This window comes from Oryctolagus cuniculus, chromosome 18 (assembly GCF_051225735.1).
Source record: "Oryctolagus cuniculus isolate XC-2025 breed Fujian yellow rabbit chromosome 18, ASM5122573v1, whole genome shotgun sequence".
NCBI lineage: Eukaryota > Metazoa > Chordata > Mammalia > Lagomorpha > Leporidae > Oryctolagus > Oryctolagus cuniculus.
Window position 1 is genome coordinate 62,796,605 of NC_142884.1, and position 25,761 is coordinate 62,822,365.

General features: G+C 36.4%; 1 protein-coding gene across 10 annotated transcripts in view; it reads left to right on the forward strand.

The window, feature by feature from the left end:
- The window catches only part of NFAT5 (nuclear factor of activated T cells 5), a 155,524-nt gene that overhangs the window by 78,148 nt on the left and 51,615 nt on the right, over positions 1 to 25,761 (forward strand). For 5 of the 10 annotated variants that reach the window (XM_008257549.4, XM_008257550.4, XM_002711666.5 and 2 more), the window contains 2 exons: positions 2,802 to 2,927; positions 21,527 to 22,085. In XM_008257549.4, coding sequence (XP_008255771.2) covers positions 2,802 to 2,927; positions 21,527 to 22,085 — 685 coding nt within the window. Of the gene's footprint in view, positions 1 to 2,801; positions 2,928 to 21,020; positions 21,083 to 21,526; positions 22,086 to 24,423; positions 24,554 to 25,761 lie in introns of those variants that run through there. The other 5 variants (XM_070062631.1, XM_070062634.1, XM_070062630.1 and 2 more) reach the window with 2 other exon arrangements.

A 25,761-nucleotide genomic window follows, 5' to 3' on the forward strand; every position in this document is an offset into this window, starting at 1 on the left:
TGCTTTAAAGATGAATATTTCAAGTGATAGATAATAGTTTTTCAAAAGGAACTTTTGCGTTTATTCTTTACTTTGAATGAGGATCATTTAAGAGTACAATTTCTAATTTTAGCTTTCCTTCATGACTTCCGTCTTCCCTATCCACATCAAAGTTAGAATACATAACTTCAGTGATTAACTGGGAGGATCAAAGTATTTATGAACTCAGAAATCAGTTAAAGTATTGTCTGTTACCAAGGATAAAATGTCTTACAGTGCAGCCTTTCTCTTTTAAGTCACTCATGCAGATAATTAATAATCTTTAATTGTTGGATGTTACGTTTCTTGGAACCCTAGGCTAGTCCCTTAAACTCTGTACCACATTTTTCAAAAGCAGGCATATGCTTCTAATGGCTCTTTTGAAGTTCCTTCCAACATTTATGCTGCTACATTTGGAGGATATTTTGAGAATTATTTTTATCTAAAATCATATAATAATAGCTGCAAAGGAATTTTTAAAGTAATAGTTTTATGGACAATTTAAGTATTAGAAATACTTTAAAAAAAAAAAAAAGATTTGAGAGGTAAAGTTACAGACAGTGAGATGGAGTCTGAGAGAAAGGTCATACATCAATTGGTTCACTCCCCAAATGGCCACAGTGTCCGGAACTGGGCCACTCTGAAGCTAGGAGCCAGATGCTTCTTCTGGGTCTCCTACGCGATGCAGGAGCTCAAGCGCTTGGGCCATTTTCTGCTTTCCCAGGCCATCACAGAGAGCTGGATCAGAGGAGCAGCAGCTACAACTAGAACCAGTGCCCATATGGCATGTGGGCGCCACAGATGGAGCATTCACCTACTGCACCACAGTGCCGGCCCCTAGAAATACTATTGAAAGAAAGAAAATTCTTTAACCTAGGATACAAAAGTAATTTTAATGTAATATTGGTATTTATGCTTTCTAATTTAAGAGTATTCTATGTCTTGCCTTCACAGGGTTGGACATGCATTAGAAAGTATTTTCTTGACATTTCCTTTATTAGCTTTTTTTAAAAAAAATATTTATTTATTCACTTGAAAGTCAGAGCTACACAGAGAAAGGAAAGGCAGAGAGAGAGAAAGAAAGGTCTTCCATCGCTGGTTCACTCCCCAATGGCCGCAATGGCCGGAGCTGGGCCAATCTGAAGCCAGGAGCCAGGATCCTCTTCCAGGTCTCCAGTGCGGGTACAGGGGCCCAAGCACTTGGGTCATCCTCTACTGCTTTCCCAGGCCACAGCAGAGAGCCGTACTGGAAGTGGAGCAGCTGGAACTTGAACCAGTGCCCATATGGGGGATGCCGGCGCTACAGGTGGCAGCTTTACTCACCATGCCACGGCACCAGCTCTTTTTTACCTTTTATAGGAGAAAGAAATAAATTATGATAGTACTGAATTAAAATAGTATTATTTAAAGAGTTTAGGTAAAAATAACAGTACCAGGCTAATGGACTTACCAAAGAAGCCTATATAAAAGTGATACATGAGGCATCTAAGCTCAGGGAGGGGCTGGTGTTGTGACATAGTGGTTTAAGCTGCCACCTACAATGCCGGCTTCTCATATGAGCGCTGGTTCAAGTCCCAGCTGCTCTACTTCAGATCAAGCTCCTGCTAATGCATCTGGGAAAATAGAGGAAGATGGCCCAAGTGCTTGGGACCTTGTACCCATGTGGGAGACCTGGAAAAAGCTCCTGGCTCCTGGCTTTGGATCGGTCCAGCTCTGGTTGTTGTGGCCATTTGGGGAGTGAACCACTGGATGGAAGATCTCTCTGTGTCTCACTCTGTCTCTGACTCTGCCTTTCAACTAAATAAGTAAATCTAAGAAATAATAGGTAAACTTAAAAAAAATTTAGTGACTTTTTTTTGAAACTATCTCAGACACGGGGCCAGCACTGTTGCACAGTAGGTTAACGCCCTGGCCTGAAGCGCCAGCATCCAATATGGGCACCGGTTTGAAACCCGGCTGCTCCACTTCCAATCCAGCTCTCTGCTATGGCCTGGGAAAGCAGTAGAAGATAGCCCGAGTCCTTGGGCCCCTGCACCTGCGTGGGAGACCTGGAATATAGTCTCCTGGCTCCTGGCTTTGGGTCAGCGCTTGGAAGACCTCTTTCCCTCCCTCCCTCCCTCCCTCCCTCCCTCCCTCCCTCCCTCCCTCCCTCCCTCCCTCCCTCTCCTCTGACTTGCAAATAAATAAATAAAAGAAACTATCTCAGACATAAAGAATAAACCCCCCCAAAAAACAGGGGGCAGAAGTAATGGAAAATTTCATTCTTCAGTTAAATAAAATTACACAATAAAAGAAACAGTATTTTCTATGACTTTATAAGATTAATTTTTGTAAATAATATGGTAGTTTGGGGGCAGTGCTGTGATGTAGCGAGTAAAACCTCCACCTACAGTGCTTGCATCCCATATGGGTGCAGGTTTGAGTCCTGGCTGCTTCACTTCCTATCCATCTCTCTGCTATGGCCTGGGAAAGCAGTGGAAGATGGCCCAGGTGCTTGGGCCCCTACACCTGCTTGGGAGACCCAGGAGAAGCTCCTGACTCCTGACTTCGGATCGGCACAGCTCCAGCTGTTGTGGCCAACTGGGGAGTGAACCATCGGATGGAAGACCTGTCTCTCTCTCTCTGCCTCTCCTTCTCTCTCTGTGTAACTTTGACTTTCAAATAGATAACTAAGTCTTTAAAAAAAAATATGATAGTTCTTCTTGTGATAAAAGTCATTTGTACATAATTAGGTTGATGACTGACTCGCTCTTAAAATTTTTTTTCTCCATTTCTCCCCACAGAATCTGTCTATGATCTTCTCCCAAAGGAGTTACAGTTGCCTCCATCTAGAGAAACATCTGTAGCATCAATGAGTCAGACAAGTGGTGGTGAGGCAGGCTCGCCTCCTCCAGCTGTAGTTGCTGCTGGTATGCATTTCATTTTACCTTACTGAAGAGAACTAGAGTATTATCTGGCCAACATGAACAGTGCTGGCAAAATTCTTATCAAAAAGAGTGTGATTTGAGGGTTTGTTACAGGAAGTTTTAAAATACACGCTTTTAACCTTAAATTTTTTCAGTATAATCTTCTTGATATAATTATTATTTCTTAAAATTGCATATTGGCATATCTGTAAGTGCCATCCTCTAAAATGGATCTTGTCTTCAAATATGGAAACCAGTTAAAACTGTTTGGTTGACTGGACATAAAAAGGTTAAATACCAAGCTATGGTTAGAAAATTGTATTTGAATTTCTGTTTAACAATTAGTTTTAAAGATTTAAAGAAAGAAAATATATTATTTTGTATGATCTGAAAAATAACTCAAGCTCTCAAGTCTCCTTTCTGTTTGTAGCATGTTACTGTAACCTTTTTCCTACATTTAAAAATAAATGACTTAATACTTAAATTCATGCTTTCATATAATACTTTTACAGACATTTTATGTGTTTATATTATAGACATTTCCTAATCAATGAAAAAAGTTTAGAAAACTAATGTCTGAAATTTACCTAGTTTAGTTTTAGTCAACTCTCAAATCATACACTTTATGTAAACTTGGTTCAAATTTTTATTTTGAATGAGAATAAGAGTTTGACAGACAAGCTAAAAAAATCTTGATTAATAATAAATTAATATAAATGCTTTCCATATTACTTTGCCCAGCTGTAATTCTTTTTTTTTCAAAGTTGGGTTTATAGATTGCTAAGTGTATTTGCCTTAGAAAAAAAGGAAAAAAATTACTTATTCTGAAGTTTTATATTAGGCAAGAAACTTCTTGCCTAATATAATACCTCTCATCTTTTAAAATGGTACTTAAAGTCCTTCACATCATTGCTTTCAGTAATTCATTTAGTTTCTAAAAGAAAACTGTGGGCATGAGGTTGTGATTTATATGAGGATATTAGTACTGTATAGTATAATTTCAGGTATTTTTCTCTTATGCATTAAACTGTGTACCAATTAATTTGTGTGCCAGTCTTTCCCAAGCTATATAGTTCAGTATGAAACCTTCCATGTTGAGGTTAGGAAAACTTTAAATATGGCAAAGAAACTTATTGGCCCTGCTCACTGTTCATGTGTTGCCAGATGTTTTCTAACAGTTTCTGTGGATTTAATTGTGAATTAGTGAAGTTTTTCATAATAAAATTGATAGTTTACCTGGTTCATGTTATATCTACTGGGTTATAAACTGGCTGAAAATATTATTTTATAATTTCAAGTTTTAAAACTAGTTTAAAATTGTGTAAGATAATAAAATATGAAAAATAAACATTTTAATGAAATGTTTCACTTTAAATCCACATGTAGAAATTGACTAACTGATATCTTTTGTATCTTTTGAGATTGTTTTCTAAAGATATGTTAAATCTGTTTAAAACTAAAAGTCTGTTTCTTCTGTGCTTTTTAACGTCTGTTGTCAGTAGATCCAGTTCCTTTTAAAAGCTGAAAAAAAAATGTTAGCTGGGTTTGGAAAAAAAGCAGCTCTTCCTTTTTTAATTAGTACCAAACACAATTTCAGAAATCCTTATATATTAAGTGTTCTTGAATTTGGGTCACCAATGAAATGTTAATCCTTCCCCCACCATCCAATGTAGTTAAGAAAATCCTGTCTAGATAAATTAGACTGGAAGCTATGAGTTGAAAAGTCATGCAAGTAAGACCATAGGAAATTGTGAATAATTTTGTATTGTCTTAAAATTATTGACATTGTAAAAAAGAAGAGGATGCGGTAACTTTGACAGTTTTCATATATTCATAGTCCGTGACCAAAATCAAATAATTTGTCTTCTTTTTTTCTTACGTAAGTTACTTTTAGTAACCTATATAGTTTATTCTAGGACTCAAATGTCTTATCCTTTATTGTATAGTCTTACAGATAAGAGTTTAAATTGTAGAATAATTATTGTAGGGAAATCAGATAGTGTAATCATTTTGGTCACATTTTATTTGGAATATTAATATCCTTGGTGATATAACTGTCAAAGAGAGAGTTGGCATACACTACCAAGTTATTCAATGATTTCCTGGCCGAAAGACCAGATGTCAAGCAAAAAGCACATTAATTTAGACTTCTGTGAGTTTTTATATAGCATTTGCGGTTTAAATATGAAATGCATAAAAATGATGACTCTTGATATAGTTAATTCTTCAGAATTTTGAAGGAGCCGGATTGGCTGCTATCAGGTATGAGGGCCTGGTGGGAACAGACTTCTAGTTCTGCCATAAAGGTTTGTGCTTCACAAGTTTTAAATCAATTTAAATTTTTAAAACTTAGAGGTTGGGCATATGGGTATTCATGGAAATTCTTTGTTATTTAATTATTAAAAATATGTTTCTCAAATTCACCAATGTAGATTTTTTTCCCCCATAATGCATTACTGAGGAATTCAATTTGATGCTGCTAATCCACAATCCAGAATATTGGGTAAAAAGAGTGTAAAAGCATTGAGTCCATTTTCTGCCACTATACTGTTTACCCTTTTATACATGCAGTGAATCCCAACAAAAGATTGGTTGAAGGAGGGCTTATTTACGCACAAATTCTCTCTGCGTAGGGCTGAGGGTCAGAATCTGGGATCTATAATTGAGAGTCACCGGTCTGAAATTTGTTCTCATTTTTAAGAATTCTGTTTTTATTCTAGTGGAAAGGTAATTAAGAGTGAGGTTTTTGTTTTTTTTTTTGTTTGTTTTTTTTTTTTGACAGGCAGAGTGGACAGTGAGAGAGAGAGACAGAGAGAAAGGTCTTCCTTTGCCGTTGGTTCACCCTCCAATGGCCGCCGCGGCCGGCGCGCTGCGGCCGGCGCACTGCACCGATCCGATGGCAGGAGCCAGGAGCCAGGTGCTTTTCCTGGTCTCCCATGGGGTGCAGGGCCCAAGCACCTGGGCCATCCTCCACTGCACTCCCTGGCCACAGCAGAGGGCTGGCCTGGAAGAGGGGCAACCGGGACAGAATCCGGCGCCCCGACCGGGACTAGAACCCGGTGTGCCGGCGCCGCAGGCAGAGGATTAGCCTATTGAGCCGCGGCGCCGGCCAAGAGTGAGGTTTAATATGCCAATGAATGAAAAGATTTAGAAATAAAAACGTTCTGGACAGTATTATGAAAGTTCTTAGTAATCAAGACAGAGAACATTTTCCTGAAACAAAAACTTATCTAAATAAATTGATGATTTTTTTAGCAAAATGAGGAGTTGATGAAGAAGAAATGCAAATTCTAAAAGGATTATTTTGATTGTGTTTTGAAGAGTCCTTTGGTATAGGTTATAAAGTACTAAATGTAGCTGTTATATAAAACAGTTACACCAGAATTTGGAGTTCTGAAAAGCAGTATGGTTGGCTGGCACCGTGGCTCACAAGGTTAATCCTCCACCTGCGGCACCGATATCCCATATGAGCGCCAGGTTCTAGTCCTGGTTGCTCCTCTTCCAGTCCAGCTCTCTGCTGTGGCTGGGAAGGCAGTAGAGGATGGCCCAAGTGCTTGGGCTCCTGCACCCACATGGGAGACCAGGAGGAAGCACCTGGCTCCTGGATTCAGATAGGCGCAGCACTGGCCATAGCGGCCATTTTGGGGGGGTGAACCAATGGAGGGAAGACCTTTCTCTCTCTCTCACTGTCTAACTCTACCTGTCAAATAAATAAAAAGAAAAAAAAGAGAAAGAAAAGCAGTATGGCAAGTTGTTCCCTAGTATCAGCTTTATTGGAATATAATAAACATGGCATACAATCAAGTGTTATTTTAAATCTACTAATATGTTCATACTTTTTATATTAGGTTTACTTAATTTATTAAATAAATCCTTCGTAGATGTAAACAATAAACTTTAGCCTTCATTCTAAGAAATTATTTTCTTGTTATGTGTTTATCTTCAAAAATATTTTCCTAAGGGGCTTGTTTCAAATTTCTTTGGAAGTTTTTATTCTCATTCTTGAGATAAACAATAAATTAATCAACATATAGATTTTATAATAACTGCATCTAGAGAATCTTAATAATTCTCTAGTTTGTAGTTCTTTTTATTTTTTAATATTGATACTTTTGGTAACTATATATTAGTACTTAAAGATTATATGGTTTCAGTACACTAATACTTTGTGAAAATTTTTTAACATGTATAGATATATAGTCATAAAATTTGTACAATAGTAATCTGTTGAGTATCTCTACCAGTTATAACACTATATAAGATTTGAAGGCTATAATTTAAATTCATAATTTTGCATGGTGATCCATATAATATACTTTTTTGGAATAGCCTTACTAAATAATGCTTTGAATTCCATGCCATAGTAATTAATAACTGTAAGGTATGTGACAAGTACTTGCTACACTGAAAGCACTGTTAAGTACTTTCAGTGTACACTCATGGAGAGGACACTAGCCAAGTAAATTAATATTCTGTATAAGCCTCTTTATAAGTCAACTAAGTTAAAATCATAGGATTTCTAAATCACAGTAGCAACTGTAGAAAAACTGAGGTAAAGAAAATGTTATCATTTTTGAGATCCTGCTACATGATAGGAATTGCGCTAGACAATTTGCGTATGATCATGTAATTGTCTCTTAATTGTTCTGGCCACAAAGTACCTTCTCTTCTTTCCTACTAGGGTCTGAGTTCTTTACTCTTTGTTGTTATACTTAGGAAATTAAGCATTTTGTGCTCTCACTTTGGTTAAGGGGACAAAAGGTCTTGGACTAGGAAATGTGTAGGATATTGAGTTGAAAAGTCCGTACCCTTCTCTACAAGTATCAGGATCTGCAAAATGGGAATATGGTTTTTAAATATTATTTAAATGTTTTCATTTATTTATTTGAGAGGTAGAGACAGAGAAAGAGCACTCCTCTTCTCTGGCTCATGCCTCAGATGCCCATATGGCTGGGGCTGGGCCAGGCCAAAGCCAAACACAGGAGCCAGGAATGCAGTCCTGATCTCCCTTGTGGGTGTAGAAACCCAGTTAGTTGAGCCACCACCATTGGCCCCCAGGGTCTGTATTAGCAGGAAGCTGAAGTTAGGAACTGAGGCCAGGAATTGAACTCAGGCACTCAAATGTGGGACTTGGGCATATTAACATCAAGTAAATAAACATTTCCAAGAATATTAACTTTTAATAACAATGATTCACAGCAATAGACAGTTACCCCCCTGAAATTATTATAACTCCATTACTTATATTTGAAAATATTTATAGTTATATAATTTGAATTTTCTTGTTTCTCAAATTTGCTCTTCTGAACTAATAGAGTTAACATATTTCAGAATTTTTACCACTTACATAGTGTGCTAAATATGACATTAAACCTGAACCCCATTAAAAGAAAAGATAATTCACCTTTGTAGAATGTTATGAGTTTATCACTTCAATAAGGAAGTAAAATTTTAGTTACAAACATGTTGCAGATGAGTTTAAAAGTCTATTCTTCCTTTTATCTTATTATACAGAAATTACACAGTAAATTAATTATATACATGTATACATATATTTATGCTATAGTCTGTGTTATCAGAATGAAAAGTATAAGCAAACTTTGGCCATAACCATTAATTCAGTAACAACTTATAATTTGAGGCTAACCACATTATATATTTCACTGATGAGAAAGTAAACTTGGGCCGGCGCCGCGGCTCACTTGCGGCACCCCAGGTTCTAGTCCCGGTTGGGGCACCAGATTCTGTCCCGGTTGTCCCTCTTCCAGGACAGCTCTCTGCTGTGGCCCAGGAAGGCAGTGGAGGATGGCCCAAGTGCTTGGGCCCTGCACCTGCCTGGGAGACCATGAGGAAGCACCTGGCTCCTGGCTTCGGATTGGTGCAGTGTGCCAGCCTTATTGGCCATTTGGGGGGTGAACTAACAGAAGGAAGACCTTTGTCTCTCTCTGTCTCTCTCTCACTGTCTAACTCTGCCTGTCAAAAAAAAAAAAAAAAAAAAAAAAGAAAGTATACTTGGCCTATTATTGCTGTGTCCCTTAGACATTTTCCTTTTCATTATTCTCTTTGTTTTTAGCAATGGCTTTTATAAATATTGTGACTTACTTAATTTCTGATAAAACAGACAATTTCTATATTTCCTGAGTCTGTAGAACAGCATTGTAAAACTGGTTATGGATTCTCAAACATTCAGAGGCCAAATACTTATATAAAGTAGATGGCATTTCTGTTTTCATGTGTTCTGTGCAGTTTGACTTAAAATAAGTGCACAGAAGTGGCTTACCTTTCTATATGACCAATACAATTGACAGTATAAGCAAATAAAAGTGTTATTGACAAACTATATTGTCAAAAAGAGTTTATTGTTTGTATGTTTTTTTTTCTCAAAAAATTATGTGTAGTAAAATGTTAACTGTTGGTAGTGAGTATGCAGGTATTAGTTTCAATTATTTCATGCTTTTAAAAATGCCACCTGGAAGATAATTAAAATGGTAAGTCAAAATGCTCAATGCATTTTGCTGTGTTCTTAGAAAAATAATAAATATTTAGGATATATTAAATATTAGATACTTGATTGATTATTTTTGGCATGAGTCAAGCATAGTCACCATTCATCCATCAATGCAAGTATATGTTAATTGACAGTGTTTGTTTAGCTCACTGCAGTAAAACTCATTTTTCCCATGTAATTGAAAGTAGTTATTATCAAATTAAATCAGAAAATGAATGAGGAAGTGCCTTGGAGTGCTACCATCTAGATCAAACACACACTCATACACCACCACCACCACCACCCACCACCACCACGTATGTAGTTTTACTTATTTCTATTTATATTTCTTACATATAAGACAGAATAGGGCCGGCGCCGCGGCTCACTAGGCTAATCCTCCGCCTAGCGGCGCCGGCACACCAGGTTCTAGTCCCGGTCGGGGCGCCGGATTCTGTCCCGGTTGCCCCTCTTCCAGGCCAGCCCTCTGCTGTGGCCAGGGAGTGCAGTGGAGGATGGCCCAGGTGCTTGGGTCCTGCACCCCATGGGAGACCAGGAAAAGCACCTGGCTCCTGGCTCCTGCCATCGGATCAGCGCGGTGCGCCGGCCGCAGCGCGCCGGCCGCGGCGGCCATTGGAGGGTGAACCAACGGCAAAGGAAGACCTTTCTCTCTGTCTCTCTCTCTCACTGTCCACTCTGCCTGTCAAAAAAAAAAAAAAAAAAAAAAAAAAAAGACAGAATAAACGTAGTATGTCTTTGGAATCATAAAACAATTTGAATATGTTTGCTATCATATTATTTCTATCATATGGACAGAATCCCTGGAAAGTTAAAATAAGTTTTTTGTTTGTTTTTGTTTTGACAGGCAGAGTGGACCGTGAGAGAGATAGGGAGAAAGGTCTTCCTTTTGCCGTTGGTTCACCCTCCAATGGCTGCTGCGGCCAGCGTGCTGCGGCTGGCGCACTGCGCTGATCCGGCAGGAGCCAGTGCTTCTCCTGGTCTCCCATGGGGTGCAGGGCCCAAGCACTTGGGCCATCCTCCACTGCACTCCCGGGCCACAGCAGAGAGCTGTCCTGGAAGAGGGGCAGTCAGGACAGAATCCGGCGCCCCAACCAGGACTAGAAACCAATGTGCTGTAGCTTCAGGAGGAGGATTAGCCTATTGAGCCATGGCACCAGCCTAAAATAAGTTTTTAATATTAGCCCTGCTACCAACTTTTTCTTATGGTAAATATGTAAAATACCTAACATTACCTGACAATTAGTGATCATTCAGTGAACATTGATCTTCCTCCCCATATATTTCTAACTTGCCTTATTAGAAGCTTTTAAAAAATAGATTTTCTCTTGGGGCCAGTGTTGTGGCATGGCAGGTACAATCACTGTAGCGATCCGGCTCCCTCTTAATGGCCTGGGAGAAGCAGTGGAAGATAGCTCAAGTGATTGGACCCCTGCAGCCATGCGGGAGGCCTGGATGAAGCTCCTGGCTCCTGGCTTCTGGCCCAGCCCTGTCTGTCAGGACCATCCTGAGAGTGAGCCAGCAGATGGAAGATATCTGTCTCTCCCTCTCTGTCTGTAACTCTGACTTTCAAATAAATAAATAAATAACTTTAAAAAAATCTCTTTATAAAAATTGGTTTTTAAACTTCATTTTGATTCTTTTCTTTCCATCTCTATTTTTTTCTTTATTTTGAAGTTTTGCCTGTCAGTTGAGATGTAGACATACATGGGCTATGGGATTGACTTTCTGACTGTTACTGTCTCATGTTGACACTCTCGATAGGAACTCTTGTATATAAAAGGACCGTTAAAAAAGAATGATGAATCCTAGGAAAAATAGCTCCTGAAGGAATGAGAATTCTACAAAGTTGACTAAGTGAGAGTTCTTAATAGAATTCTCTTCCACTTTTTTTTAATTGAATAGTAAAATTGCATGGACAATGTTGAAAACTTAGGGTAGAGTGGTTTATGGCTTATCTCCCTTTTTTTCCTAGGCAATTTATTTTGTCCATACTTGGAACTAGAGTAGACTTTAATTCAGACCCAGGTATAAAGCTTGGTGAATTAGGGGCAGGCATTTGGCCTACTTTTTAAGATACCAGGTTGAGATATCCATATCCTCTATTATAGTGCCTGGGTTCAAGTCCTAGCTGTAGACCCTTGGAGGCAGCAGATGATGACTTAAGTGGTTGGGTTTCTGCTACCCACAACTTGTTTGGTTTCCTGGTTCCTGGTTTCACCCTGGCCATGTTCTGACCATTGCAGTTATTTGAGGAGTGAACCAATAATTGGGAACTATGTTTCACTACATCTCAGATAAACAAACAAACATAAATAATATAAATAAAAGATACACAAATGCTTACATATATATATACACACATTCTTTAATCGATTAAGTAAATCAGAAGATTTTAATGATCCTGTATTCTGTTTCCTATTACTCTTTTGTTTATTTTGTTTTAAAGCTTTATTTATTTATTTGAAAGTCAGAATTACACAGAGAGAAGGAGAGGCAGAGAGAAAGAGAGGTATTTCATCTGCTGGTTCACTCCCCAATTGGCCGCAACAGCCAGAGCTACGCCAATTGGAAGCCAGGACCCAGGAGCCTCCTCTGGGTCTCCAATGCAGGTGCAGGGGCCCAAGGCCTTGGGCCATCTTCCACTGCTTTCCCAGGCCATCACATAGAGTTGGATCAGAAGTGGAGCAGCCGGGACTCAAACTGATGCCCATATGGGATGCTGGCACTGCAGATGGTGGCTTTATCCACTACGCCACTGCACCGGCCCCTCCTTTTACTCTTTGTTATCTCTTAAAAAGAGAACCTGGGTTGGGCATTTCATCTAGTGGGTGAGATGCTAGTGTCCCTCATCTAAGTTCCCGGTTTTGAAGGTTGGCTCCTACTCCTGATTCAGCTTTCCTGCTAATACAGACACTGGGAGACAGCAGTGGCTTCCTGTCATCCGCATGGGAGAACTGGATTGAAATCCTGATGTTGCAAGCATTTGGGAAGTGAACCAGCAGTTTGGACCTCTCCCTATCTCTAAAATAAATAAATAAATTTTAAAAATTAAAAAGAGGAATATGAAGACATTGGGATATAGATGGCAGGGATACCTTTAATCTAAACTATATCAAGATGTATCCTATGATAAAATATTGATATATTGTTTGAATAAATCCTTCAGAACTGTTTTATTGTTTTTTCTCCATAATTTTTATTTAGTGATAATTTCTGTTTTTGTCTTAAAGTGAAATTATCTTTCAAGTAGTACAGTATTTTTTTTTAACCTGTACTTCCTGGATCTTCGGCAGTGTAATAACTGTAGTTATCATACTATAGTATAATTGTTTCCTTTTGTTTAAAATTGCTTGAGTTGGAGGATTTTGTCTGGGCTTTAGTCTCTGAACTCAGTATGGACTACTCAGTAGTACTGAAATCACTGAATGATAAAAAAAAATATTTTTCCTGTAACAAGAAAAAACTTAAAAAGGATTGAAATACCACATTATAGTGTTGGATGTTTAGCCAAGCAGTTAAGATGCCCATGTTCTGTATCAGAGTGCTTACATTCAGTAGCTGGCTCTAGTTCTTGATCCCAGCTTACTGCTAACACAGACCCTGGGAGGCAGTGTTGCTGGCTCAAGTAAATGGGTTCCTGCTATTCACATGGGAGACCTGGATTGAGTTCCCAGCTCCAAGCTTCAGCCTGGCCCAGCCAAAGGCATTTGGGGAGCTCTATTTCTGTCTCTCAGTCTCTCAAATAAATTAGAAAGGTTTTTTTTTTGATGTGTACCTACTACATATATGCTTAGATGCTTTGGGTTGTATAGGACAAAATTTAAAATTTAAGCCGCTTAAGAAGTTTCTTGTTTGAAAGGCACAGTAAGGGGCTGAGGGGAGGGGCAGGTTGTGGAAGGAGAGAGATCTTCCATCTGCTTGTTTACTCCCCAGATAGCTGTAAGGGAGTGGGGGGAGCCTGGGCCAGGCTAAAGCCAGGAGCCAGAAGGAGCTTTGTCCAGGTCTACATGAATGCAGGAGCCCAAGCTGTTGGGCCATCCTCTGCTGCTTTCCTAGGCACATTAGCAGGGAGCTGGATCGAAGTGGAGCAGTTGGGTTTCAAACTGGCATCTCACAGGCGGTGTCTTAACTCACTACGCCACAATGCCAGCCCCAAGAATTTTAGAGTTTATTAAGGACACTCTGACAAGGTAAATCATTTCAAGGAAATTTAGATTAAAAATTGGAGAATAATTATTTTGTACTATTAGAATCCTGATTGGCAGTTTGATATATGGGCCAAGAAAAAAATAATTACCAATAAATGAGTAACCTTCTACATCAGCAATAATGCTAATTATTTTTTAAAATAGAGCCTCTAAGCTCAGACATTTTATATACAGTAGCATTTATTTACTTAAAAATATAAGTTGGTAACTTTCTTTTTAAAGAGAGGGATAGGAAGAATGCAGGATTCATTAATGTCCTAAGAAATAAAAAAAAAAAAATCTGTTGTTGTGGCTGTTAAAAGATAGGTATTTCTTTCAGCCTTAGTATATTGTTCTACCTGAAGAGTATTCTGGCTTATGGATAAGACTGCATTTGTAAAAGGATAACAAATTTGGTGAATATGAGTTAACACATTTTTAAAAAGTAGTTTCCCATATGCATTTACTTGGATATTAATAATTTAATTTTTTAAAGTTTATTTCAAAACATTGCTTACTGTAGCATGTAAACTTATGTTGGGTGGGCAGAATACAGTTGGGAAATTGAAACTGTTTATATATAAACATGTAAATTATATCAACCCTACAATTTTTCTTTTTGGTTTTTTTTTTTTTTTTTTTTTTGTAAAGTAATCTGGATTGCTTATTTTATATGCTGGGATGCTAGTTGTTTTTTCTATTAATACACTTAACTTGCATTCTAGCTTCGCCATTCAGAGACAGGCATCGTGTGGTGGGTTGTGTGACAATGTGTGTCAATAGTGAAGACAAATAGTGCCAGAGACACTTAACCCATCCAATCTCACCCAGGGTATAGGTCGGTCTCGTTTTCAGACTTCTTAAGTCTTTTTTTTTCTTTCTTTCTTCCTTCCTTCCTTTTTTTTTTTTTTGTTTGTTTCTAAATAGTGGATTGATACTGATTGAAACTAAATCTTTCTGTAAAGTTTTAAACTTTACATTATGTTATAAGAAGAAGACGAAGAAAAGTAGAAAATGAAGGTTGGCATGTAAGGTGTTGACAAAGCAGGTTTGCAGCCACTTTGTGTGTTCTAGATATTTCAGTCTCTTGGCAACATGAATATTGGCCTTATAATTTTTTCTCCGAATTTCTTTCTTCTTTGATCTGAAAATATTTTATCTGAAATTCTTGTATCTGATGACTTTTATCAGACAAGATGCTTAGATTTGAAGTCATTGTTACCGGTAAGAAAAATAAAATCCTTAAAAAGAATGATTAAGGTTGAACCATATGGTTTAGATCAGAAATTATTTCCAAATATTCTGTTTTTTTGATGATTATATTTTAAACAGTCAATAGTGTACTCCTTCTCCGTTCCACTATTGGTTTACTTAGCACACTTGGCAAAATTTTACAGCTTTTGTTTTAATGACTTTTATTGATTTTACTAATTTTGCAAAGATAGTGAAAAATTATAAAATGTGTGTACATATTTTAATATGAGGGATTGGATTTTTATCTTAAGCTTAGTTAAATATCAAGTCTGTCAAAGATTTTGAACTGGTGAAAGGTGTTTGTTTCCTTTGAGGACATTAAACAGTGGTTTCTGATTTTAAAGCTTTCTATTAAAAGTTTAGTTATTCCCATATAAACTGTCTTTTTTATGATATTTTAAGCACTTAAACATTATGGTAGTTAAAAAATTTCTAATGAGCAAGTCTAGAAATAATAGTTTTAAATATTAAAATATAGCTTAAGCAGCATATGTATATAAAATCTATACAGATTTTTATAGGTAGTACTATTTAAAATCCATTCACATCTGTTTCATCAACTTACCTATGTTCTGGATATCCTTGTATTATTCCATGTAGATGATCTCTGCCAATTTTTTAACTTCAACTATGAATATTCATAGTGAATCATAGTGATTCTGTTAATTCTTAAAGCAATATATATAATTCAAGTTTGCCATCATTACTGGTATTTGACCTGGCAAGTTGGCTGCTGCTGCTAATAGTGGAATTATTAAACTTAAATATAGAATGTCATAGGTGAAATGCTTCCCTTCACTGTTAGATTTTAAAATTAATTTGTTGATCTGAAATGATAAATTTCCATTAATAAGTTGTAGAATGGTCTATCATTTTCCATTTTGGTTTGTTGTACTCTGTGGTCATAGGAAAGGCTGTGAAAAAATAAAATTTTTGTGAATTAGACAAAGTTCAAAGATATTAGAGAAAAGTTGATAAAACTTTATTCACATGTTCCTTAGAAAAAGAGAATAATTTAGAAAAATTTAAGAAGTACATTCAAGTTTATGTAATGTTATTAAAGACTTAAGGAACAAATAAAATCATAAAGTTATGAAGCAGAGAAGTTCATTATAGCTGTTCAGTTAGGAAATAAAAATAGGAAATAAATGTAGTTATTTAAACATTTCCATATTGGCTTTTTAATATGAAGCAATTTAAACATAATCTGTAAATCTTTCAGATAAAAATAGATACATAGCACCAAAAGAAGAAGGGAAGTACTTACCATATTTTGTTTTAAGGACCTTAGAGATAAAAAAGAATTTATACCTGGGGCAGGATTGTATTAGCACGTTAGTTCTATGGAATGTCAACTAAGCTGTTTCTTGATATTTTATTTAGGGACACAGTGACTGAAAGGTCTTTATAGATATTTTAAGTACGTTTGCAGTACTCCCAGGAATATTCTTTAGTGCTTTTCTCAAAATGCTTGGAAGCAACAAATGAATGTTTAAGAATCCAAAATGTTTTTTAAATCATTATTTTTATGTATTTCTATTTTAACATAGTGATATTAAGGATTTTTTTTATGGATTAGTATGTAAGTATTATTTTGGATTCTAAATATTTCAAGAAAGCTATTACAGAGCTCTTTGTAGTAATAGTGAATGGTTATTTCTGTATTATAATACCTGTATTGGATAGTGCTATCATGGTAATATATATTCTAGCACTTTGAATAGTTAAAAATCTTTTACATGGCCGGCGCCACGGCTCACTAGGCTAATCCTCCGCCTTGCAGCGCCGGCACACTGGGTTCTAGTCCCGGTCGGGGCGCCGGATTCTGTCCCGGTTGTCCCTCTTCCAGGACAGCTCTCTGCTGTGGCCAGGGAGTGCAGTGGAGGATGGCCCAAGTGCTTGGGCCCTGCACCTGCATGGGAGACCAGGAGAAGCACCTGGCTCCTGGCTTCAGATCAGCGCGATGCGCCGGCCGCAGCACGCTGGCCGCGGCGGCCATTGGAGGGTGAACCAACAGCAAAAGGAAGACCTTTCTCTCTGTCTCTCTCTCTCTCACTGTCCACTCTGACAAAAAAAAAGAAAAAAAACTTTTACATTTATTTGCCAATTCAACTTTAGTATAATACATATCAAATTTTGACTTTCCATCAATTTAATGAAAAATTTGGAGTTTTATTATACACAAAGCACTATAGTTAAGTGTTAGGAGTATGAGGATTCCACCTATGTTCTCACAGGGCTCACACTTACCTTCCATTTCACCACCTCTCCTTGCATAATTCATGGATTTAGGTGATCTCTTGCTAACTAGAACATAACTTCATCATGTGAAAAATTGTACAAGAGGACTTCAAAAGGCTCATGGAGAATAGAATTAAAAATGTTAATTTTGGGTGCAAAAAATTTTTTAAATCCATGCAGTGTTTTTATAATACACATTCTTCGTGGACTTTTTGAAGACCCCTCAGACATTATTATCACATTGGTGCATCAATGATAAATAATACCATGAAAAAAATTTATATTTAAAAAATGTTATCTTAAAATAGGTAAAATTTTTGAAATTTGGGACCAAACTGAGGTATGCTTTAAAAAGTAATATTATTTTTCAGTTAAAGGATACTTCCTACTCTGCTGTCTTCTGACAGAGTTAATATTTTCAGCTTCATAGTATTATGCCAGTAAACCTTTTTACTTAATAACTATCCAGGAAACTGTAGGTAAAAATGCAATAAATATGTGTTGGGTGTCTAAGGAAATGTATAGGATGTTGTTATTTGAGTAAGATATGACTTCATAGTTTGGCATACTTGTCCCAGAACAGACACTTAGATGTGATTGTTGTATCAGTTGGGTTTTGTGATCATGATGGTTTTGAGTAAGATGTGCAAGGTAGAAAAATATTTTAACCTCAAAGAGCAATGCCATATCTTGCATATTAAGTTCTTAAATACCACTGAGTTAAAAAAACAAAAACCCCATTTCTCCTAATATATACTTACAGCACACTTCTGACACCAGATGTGTTGTGGGTTTCCTCTACACATCAGGTTGAGGACTCAGTCCCACTAGACTGTCTTTTACTTCCACTGTCAGTACCAGGCTCCCAGGTGTTGTACCTGCACTTCTGACGTACTGGATAGAAATTAGGGTTCCCACTGTTCTTCCTTGGGTTCAACTCATACACTAGAGCAACTTGCAAAACTCAAAGAAACACTTACTGCTGTTTAACAGTTTATTATAAAGCATATTTTAAAGAACACAAATTAACAGCCAGATGAAGAGATAAACGGGGTGAGGTCTGGAAGGGTCCTGATGCAGGAGCTTTCATCCTGGTGGTGTTGGCATCACCAGCCTTGTAGTACATCCACATGTTCTTGTTCACCTTCCTGGAAGTCCCTGAACCTCTCAGTCCTTTTGGGTTTTTGTGTAGGTGACATTACATTGGCATACTTGATTAAATCATTGACATTTAATGATCGACTCAACCTTCAGCTCCTCTCCCTGCAGAGCAGGTGTGAGTTGAGAGTTCCATTTCTCTGAGAAATGACTGGTACCCCTGGCAACCAGCCTTCTATCCTATGGTTATCTAAGAACTTTTTAAAAATCACTTTATATTAATATAAATAGTTGAAAGGGACTTGTTACAAGTAACAAAAGATTATCTTTCACATTTATCACTCAAGCTAAAGGCTAAAATTTTAACAAAAGATAATCTTACTGCTCTAGTTCAGGGATAGGGAGTGTCTGGCCCACTGGCTAGTTAAGGTCATTTGGTCTGGCCCTTCTGATGTAACTGCAGGTGGGACTTGAAATTTAATAAATCTATGGCAGGCTAAATTTTAAGTTGATAATTTTGTATGGCCTAGGAATGACTTACAAATATCCAAGTGGCCCATGGCAGAAAAAAGCTTCTTTTTTAAAAAAAATTTAAACTTGTATTTAAGTTACATGTTTCATGTATTTCATATATACACATTTGGGAACATAGTGATACTTCTCCCCTACCCTCCCTCCAGTCTATGCTCCAACTCTTCTTCCTCCTCCCTCTCACATTCCCACTCTTAATTTTTACAAAGCTCTGTTTTCAGTTTACTTAATGATCATATAGTTAAACTACTAAGTAAAAGATTTCAACAAATAATATGAAGAAAAAAAACACTGTTCCTCAACAGAAGAGACAAGGGCTGTAAACAATCATTGAATCTCAAAATGTCTGTTTCACTTCAATAAGCTTCTTTAGTTTCTTAGGAAATTACAAGAGATATGAGAGCTGTGAGCCAGGAACCATGGACAAAAACAAACAAAAAAAAAAGTTACAGTATCACAACCATACAACTTGCTTCTGAGTTCATGATTGCTTTTTACCTGTACTTTTGTCTGTAATGGACAGGGATCTTACGAGATGTTCATATTCTGTATTCTCACGTGTATGGTACTTAAATTCAAAAAAAGTTTGTGGGAGAAAGCTGCTTTATAGAAATGCAAGTTTGCAGCATTCATGCAGCATACTTTGTGTGTTCTACTGCAAGTACAGCACGCTGCATACTTGTATTTCTCTGAAAATGGGAAAAAATAGGCTCATACACATATAAAACTTTAGTTTCATTTTCACCAATAGTTGGAACAGATGGAGGAATGTTTTATGTAATACTATTTCTATTTTTTCTAAAATGAATTCTGTAGTATTTTTCAAAAAACAAGGAAGAAACTTTATATTTAAACCCAAAGTGGCTACAAATCAGCTCCTAAACTGTCACTGACATTAGCATCTAGATTTTGTAGTTTTTGCAAATCTTTTTAAATATTTATTTACTAAGAAGACATTGCATTAATGCATGATACAAACTTGATAAATTTTTCTTTAAATTGGAATGCAGTTTAAAGTGACTGAATTTTCTAATTTCAGCTACTGCATTTGACAAGGATACAAACTGGAAAATGGAACTGGTATCATCTAATCGCTTTAGGTTCTTGAACAGTAGTTGAGAAAAATCTTTTCTTGTGGCATTATGTAGATCACATTCTTGATGGCTAAATTAATTACTGTGCTCTTCAGCCTTGACAGTAATGAAAAATTCTGGCAGATATAGTTCTTTCAAGTAATTTAAGTATTTTGATACACTTTCAATTAAAAAGTAGACACTTGGCACTCCACTTTTGATTATCCAAGCATTTATATTCTTACTGTTGTTAGCATTATCAGTCTTACCTTAAAATGTATATAAATGTTGGAATTCCAATAACTGCATGTCACAGTTTTAAGTTGGATTATACACTTTATCACAGTGGCAGACTTGGATATAGATATATTTTAAATTTAGATTTAAACATGTTTTAGTTGTCTGTCACATATTACCTATTTTTATTTTGTGTGTGTTTGATTATAATAAACCTCTGTATATCTTGTATAAGATAAATGGTGTTTCTAAAATTTTGAGACTGACAGCTTTCAACCTTTGCAGTATTAGTGTACCTGTGAAGTTATGCTGTAAAAGGTTAGAGAAGTCAACATTTTCAATAAGCTGTCTTGGCAAATTGCAATTCATTCTGAAGAGAGATTCCGACATCTTTATACTAGGCATAATAAATGAATTGTTTTATAAAAAGCCTTTTTATGGAAATTAATTCTGATGTTCTCAAGATTTTTCAGGTTTAACTTTTTTATTAGACTTCATCAAATAATATGTACTGTTGCTGTATTTTAGGAAATTCCCTTAACAGTCGCAATTGAATAGGTCTTTTAAAGAGAGAAAACTGGACAGTGGTAACCACTTGCTGAGCATGTATTTGGGTGCTCTATAAGATAAATCCATCCAGTAATCAGCCCCTACTCTGCTTTTCATTCTGTCATAAGAGATAGATTGATTTATTTTAGAGCTCATGGTTTTTATGTGCCACTTCCAACTTCTGGAGACTTTGAGTGGTTAACTTGTTTGTTGTTTACAACCCAGCATATTCCGAATCATACTTTTTCCATCTTTATTCTCCTAGATTTACAACCAATCATAGTGACGATACCAGTTCCATTTTGCCTCCAATTCAGTTGATTATATACTTTTTTTCTATTTATTTCTCATTTTATTATTGATATCTGGAATAATCAGCAGCTCTTTTCTCATTTATTTTCTCATATTTTTATTCCAGGATTTGCCTCTGAAGCAGGGAGTGTCTGCATTAAAAATGACCTGTAGTTCTCTGCTTCATAGGTTAGAAACTTATTTTAATATTTTGTGGCTAAGCACAGTCCCACTTTTCAAATTCTATAATGAATTATTTAATTGGCATTGAATGTGGACCACAGCATTTATTTCATATTGGGGTTTTCTTTATTACTTTAACTGATTAAAATTCAACAGAACATCCAGCTCAGGCAATAAAAGCTTTATTCTTGCTTTACAACTTAAAACATTAAATTAAAATTTAAAAATCTATATTATAACACAAGTAAAATAATGCTATTTGGGCATTTAAAAATTGCTTTTCTTAGGCTTTGTCTTGCTTGAAGCATTTATATTCTAAAACTTAACCAAATTCCAACTATTCATTTTGGGGAAAAACAATCAGTTCACAAATCACATATTCAATGGGACTGCTAGCCAGCATAGGTAAAAACATGTATAGTGTATTTACTCTTGAATTGTACACTGCAGATGCTTCTTCAGCTCCCTCCTCTTCCTCCATGGGCGGTGCTTGCAGCTCCTTTACCACCTCTTCCAGCCCTACCATTTATTCTACCTCAGTCACCGACAGCAAGGCTATGCAAGTGGAGGGCTGCTCCTCAGCCGTGGGGGTAAGTAACAGAGGGGTAAGTGAAAAGCAGTTAACCAGTAACACAGTTCAGCAGCATCCATCAACACCGAAGAGACACACAGTCTTGTACATCTCACCACCACCTGAAGACTTGCTGGATAACAGTCGGATGTCCTGCCAGGATGAGGGGTGTGGATTGGAATCAGAGCAGAGCTGCAGTATGTGGATGGAGGATTCCCCCTCCAACTTCAGTAACATGAGCACCAGTTCCTACAATGATAACACTGAGGTACCTCGTAAATCACGAAAACGAAATCCAAAGCAGAGACCGGGGATCAAACGACGAGATTGCGAAGAATCTAATATGGATATATTTGATGCGGACAGTGCCAAAGCACCGCACTATGTGCTTTCTCAGCTTACCACGGACAACAAAGGCAACTCAAAAGCTGGAAATGGGTTGGTATTCATGTTTTTTTAAAGTTCTAGCACCATTATGCAAAACAAAAACATAAATCACTCCCAACTTTTCTTAATTGCTTAACTTAAGCTTGCATATAAAAATGCTAATTTTATCTTGGAAATCCTTGAAAACTTTAATATTACCAAGTTTTACTAGAGAAAAAATATCAATAGATTATAGTAGGTTTATAGTTACGTAGTACAAAATGAAAATAATCTGTTTTGAAATAGCTTTTAAATTTTAAATGGATTTATTATTTTTAAAAGGAGTTAAAAGTGTTTTTACTGATTAGACATAGCTAAAAATGTGATGACTACATAAAACAATTCAAAATGTTCACTAAGAGCTGAATTGTGTTCTCATTCACATTGTATCCTCATAGGGTTCACTATTAATATTTTTTTAGAAGATTTTGGACTTTAGTTTTCTTTTTATCAGATGGAGACAAGAAAAAATAAATTTTTAAAAAATATTTATTTATTTAAAAGTCAAGTTACAAAGAGAGACAGAGATGGAGGCAGAGACAGAGAGGTCTTCATCCATTGATTGACTCACATTGCCCACAGTGGCCAAGGCTAGGCTACACTGAAGCCAGTAAGCTTCTTCTGGGTCTCCCACATGGGTTGCAGGGGCCCAGACACTTGGGCCTAATTTTGCTTTTCTCAGAGAGCTAAATTTGGAAGTAGAACAGCCAGGACACGAACTGGTACCCATATGGGATGCTGGTTTCAGAAGTGGTATCTTTACCTGCTATACCACATACCAGCCTTGAAAAAACTAAATTTATGGTTTAATTTTCACAATTTAAGTTAACATATTTAAAATTTTTTTCATTTGATACATTGTGCCAATACAGGATTTTTTTAAAAAATCATTAAATTTTTTTTCCCTGTGATTTTGAGTTACTTTTTTGGAGGGCGATAGAAAAGGATCACAGTGTATGAGTTTTCTTCCATCTCTTTCAGTTCACACTACTCTTAAGTGTATATTTCAGTAGCCCTGTTGAGGGATATTCATTGCTATGATGCAGACTAGTATGATTTATTTTTTACTTTTAATTTGTTTAGTGCTTCAATTATAATATTTAATTGCTAGCCTTTTAAAATTAAGATTTTCTTATAGTATATTCAGCATTGTCTGATAAAATATAACTTGCTAGATTTTGAGAATTACTTTTTTGGGGAGCAGAGTATGATCCTTTAGATGACATCAGGTTCTCCTACCATAACAGGTTGTCACAAGAAGAGGTTGAGAAGCTTTAGGTTGGTTTACTGTAGGTTGATGACGTCAGATTTTTAAAAAACATTTTTAATATAAGGTGAACAAATTTTATACATTTCATATATATAGATTTAGGAGCATAAACCTCTTGCCAAAATCTGCAATTTTTTTAAGATTTATTTATTTATTTATTGGAAAGAGTTACAAAGAGAAAGAAAGAGACAAAGAGAAGAGAGAGAGAGATCAGCCATCTGCTGGTTCACTCCCCAGATGGCCACAATGACCAGGGCTGGGTCAGGCCAAAGCCAGGAGCTTCTTCCGGGTCTCCCACATGGGTGGCAGGGACCCAAGCACTTGGGCAATCTTCTGCTGCTTTTCCCAGGCCATTAGCAGAAAGCTGGATTGGAAGTGGACCAGCCAGGACTCGAACTGACATCCATATGGGATGCCGGTGCTGTAGGCAGCAGTTCAACCCACTGAACCACAGTGTTGACTTTGTTTTTGTTTTTTTTTTTGTTTTGTTTTGTTTTGTTTTTAATTAAAAGTCTGATTACATATAGAGAATATCTTTTACATGTTAAACATCTTTAAAAATTCCCTTAATACATTTAAAAGTAATACCTATCACTTAAATAATGCTTATTCTGTACTATATTCTTACACTTTTGTTTAAAACTCTGCTGAGGTGATAAAATTTTAAAAATGCACATTTAAGCACTTTTCAGTTTTAGAAAGTCAAGATTAATAGATTACCTGAAAGAAAACAAGATGTAGCTTTTTTCTAAAATGCTGCCATTTAATAAAGTCAAGAATTCTAGAATGTAACACTTACAGAACTACTACAAATAAAAATAAGGCTGTGAAACATAATACCACAGATCACTTTAGTAATCATAAGGTTCATGAATGTCATTAAATATGTGTGTATGTTTATTTGGGCTTCAATAGAGAAAGAGGGAGATTTTCATATTTGTACCAAAATAGATGTTAAAGGTCCAAATCAGCAGCAAAAAAAAAATTTTGATTGAGAGATCGTCAACAAAATGATTTGCAGTTGCTATTAAAGAGATGTCTTGACCTACATCTTTTCTGCTTCTGCTTTTGTGTGATAGATATATCTTAGAAAATGATTTGAGGTTACCCAGGGAAAGTATAATGACATTGGTCAAGACAGAATCTTTCATGAAATAATTCATGGAGCAGAAACTCCATCAAGCAGCAGAAGAAATGTCCAGCTTCTTAGGTAATGGAAAAATATTTGACACCAGTATATGGAAATGATGAAAAAGTTGAAAATTTTAATTTATCAGAATTTTTATTGAAAAAAAGATGAGATCATATGTAATATGTAGAAAAATAGGATTTGAAAACAATTTTCAGAGCATTTCAAGCTAAAAGCCTTAATATTCTTCAACAATGCAAAAGATGTTAAAAACATGAGAGATCAGGTATGTGAAGATAGCCTTAGAGTTGTTGTGCCATAAATTTGCAGTTTCTAAAATGTTAAGTATTTAGAAAATGTATTTTCAAATATGTTTTATACAGCAGTTTATTGATCTTTGAGCTACCACAAAGGAATCTTGGTAACCTGTGGATGGAAATAGTATTTTTATACAACAAATTGTTAAGGTGTTTAAGAAAACAACCTGGTTGATTGAATCTTCTGAGAATCAGTAGCCCCATGTCCCTTCTAGATTTTCTTGGAGGATATGATCTTATGTGGATGTGAAACCTATTTTAGGAATTTTGTATTTTTGTGGCATAGACAACCAGGATTATGCAGCACAAGGAAATTAGAATGTCAATATTTTTAAAAGATTGTATTTATTTATTTTCAAGTAGAGTTACAGATAGTGAGAGGGAGAGACAGAGAGACAGGTCTTCCATCCACTGGTTCACTCCACAAATGGCTGCATTGGCCGGAGCTGGGCCGATCGGAAGCCAGGAGCCAGGAGCCTCCTTGGGGTCTCCCACATGGGTGCAGGGGCCTAAGCACTTGTACTATCTTCCACTGTTTTCCCAGGCCATAGCAGAGAGTTGGATCAGAAGAGGAGTAACCAGAACTAGAACTGGCACCCATATGGATGCCGGCACCTCAGGTGGAGGATTAACCTGCTGCACCATAGTGCCAGCCCCAGAATGTCCTTTAAGACATGAATTAAGTGTACCATGATAGTATATTTTCCTTTTTAGTTGTCATTAGAAGTAAAATCCCATATAACTCTTACTGTTTTAAGTATAAAATCCCATATACTAACAGTTTCCTGGTTTTTCTTAAGCCATCGTACCTTAAAAATTTGTAATTTGAATGACTACTTTTTGAATAATGAGTTGATGTTTTCATGTTTTAACATGCCTATACATCTAAGTATGTATATATCCTATTGTTACATTTAAATGTAGACAATAAAGATATTTTAAGGACTTTTAAAGTGTCATTTCACAAACTGT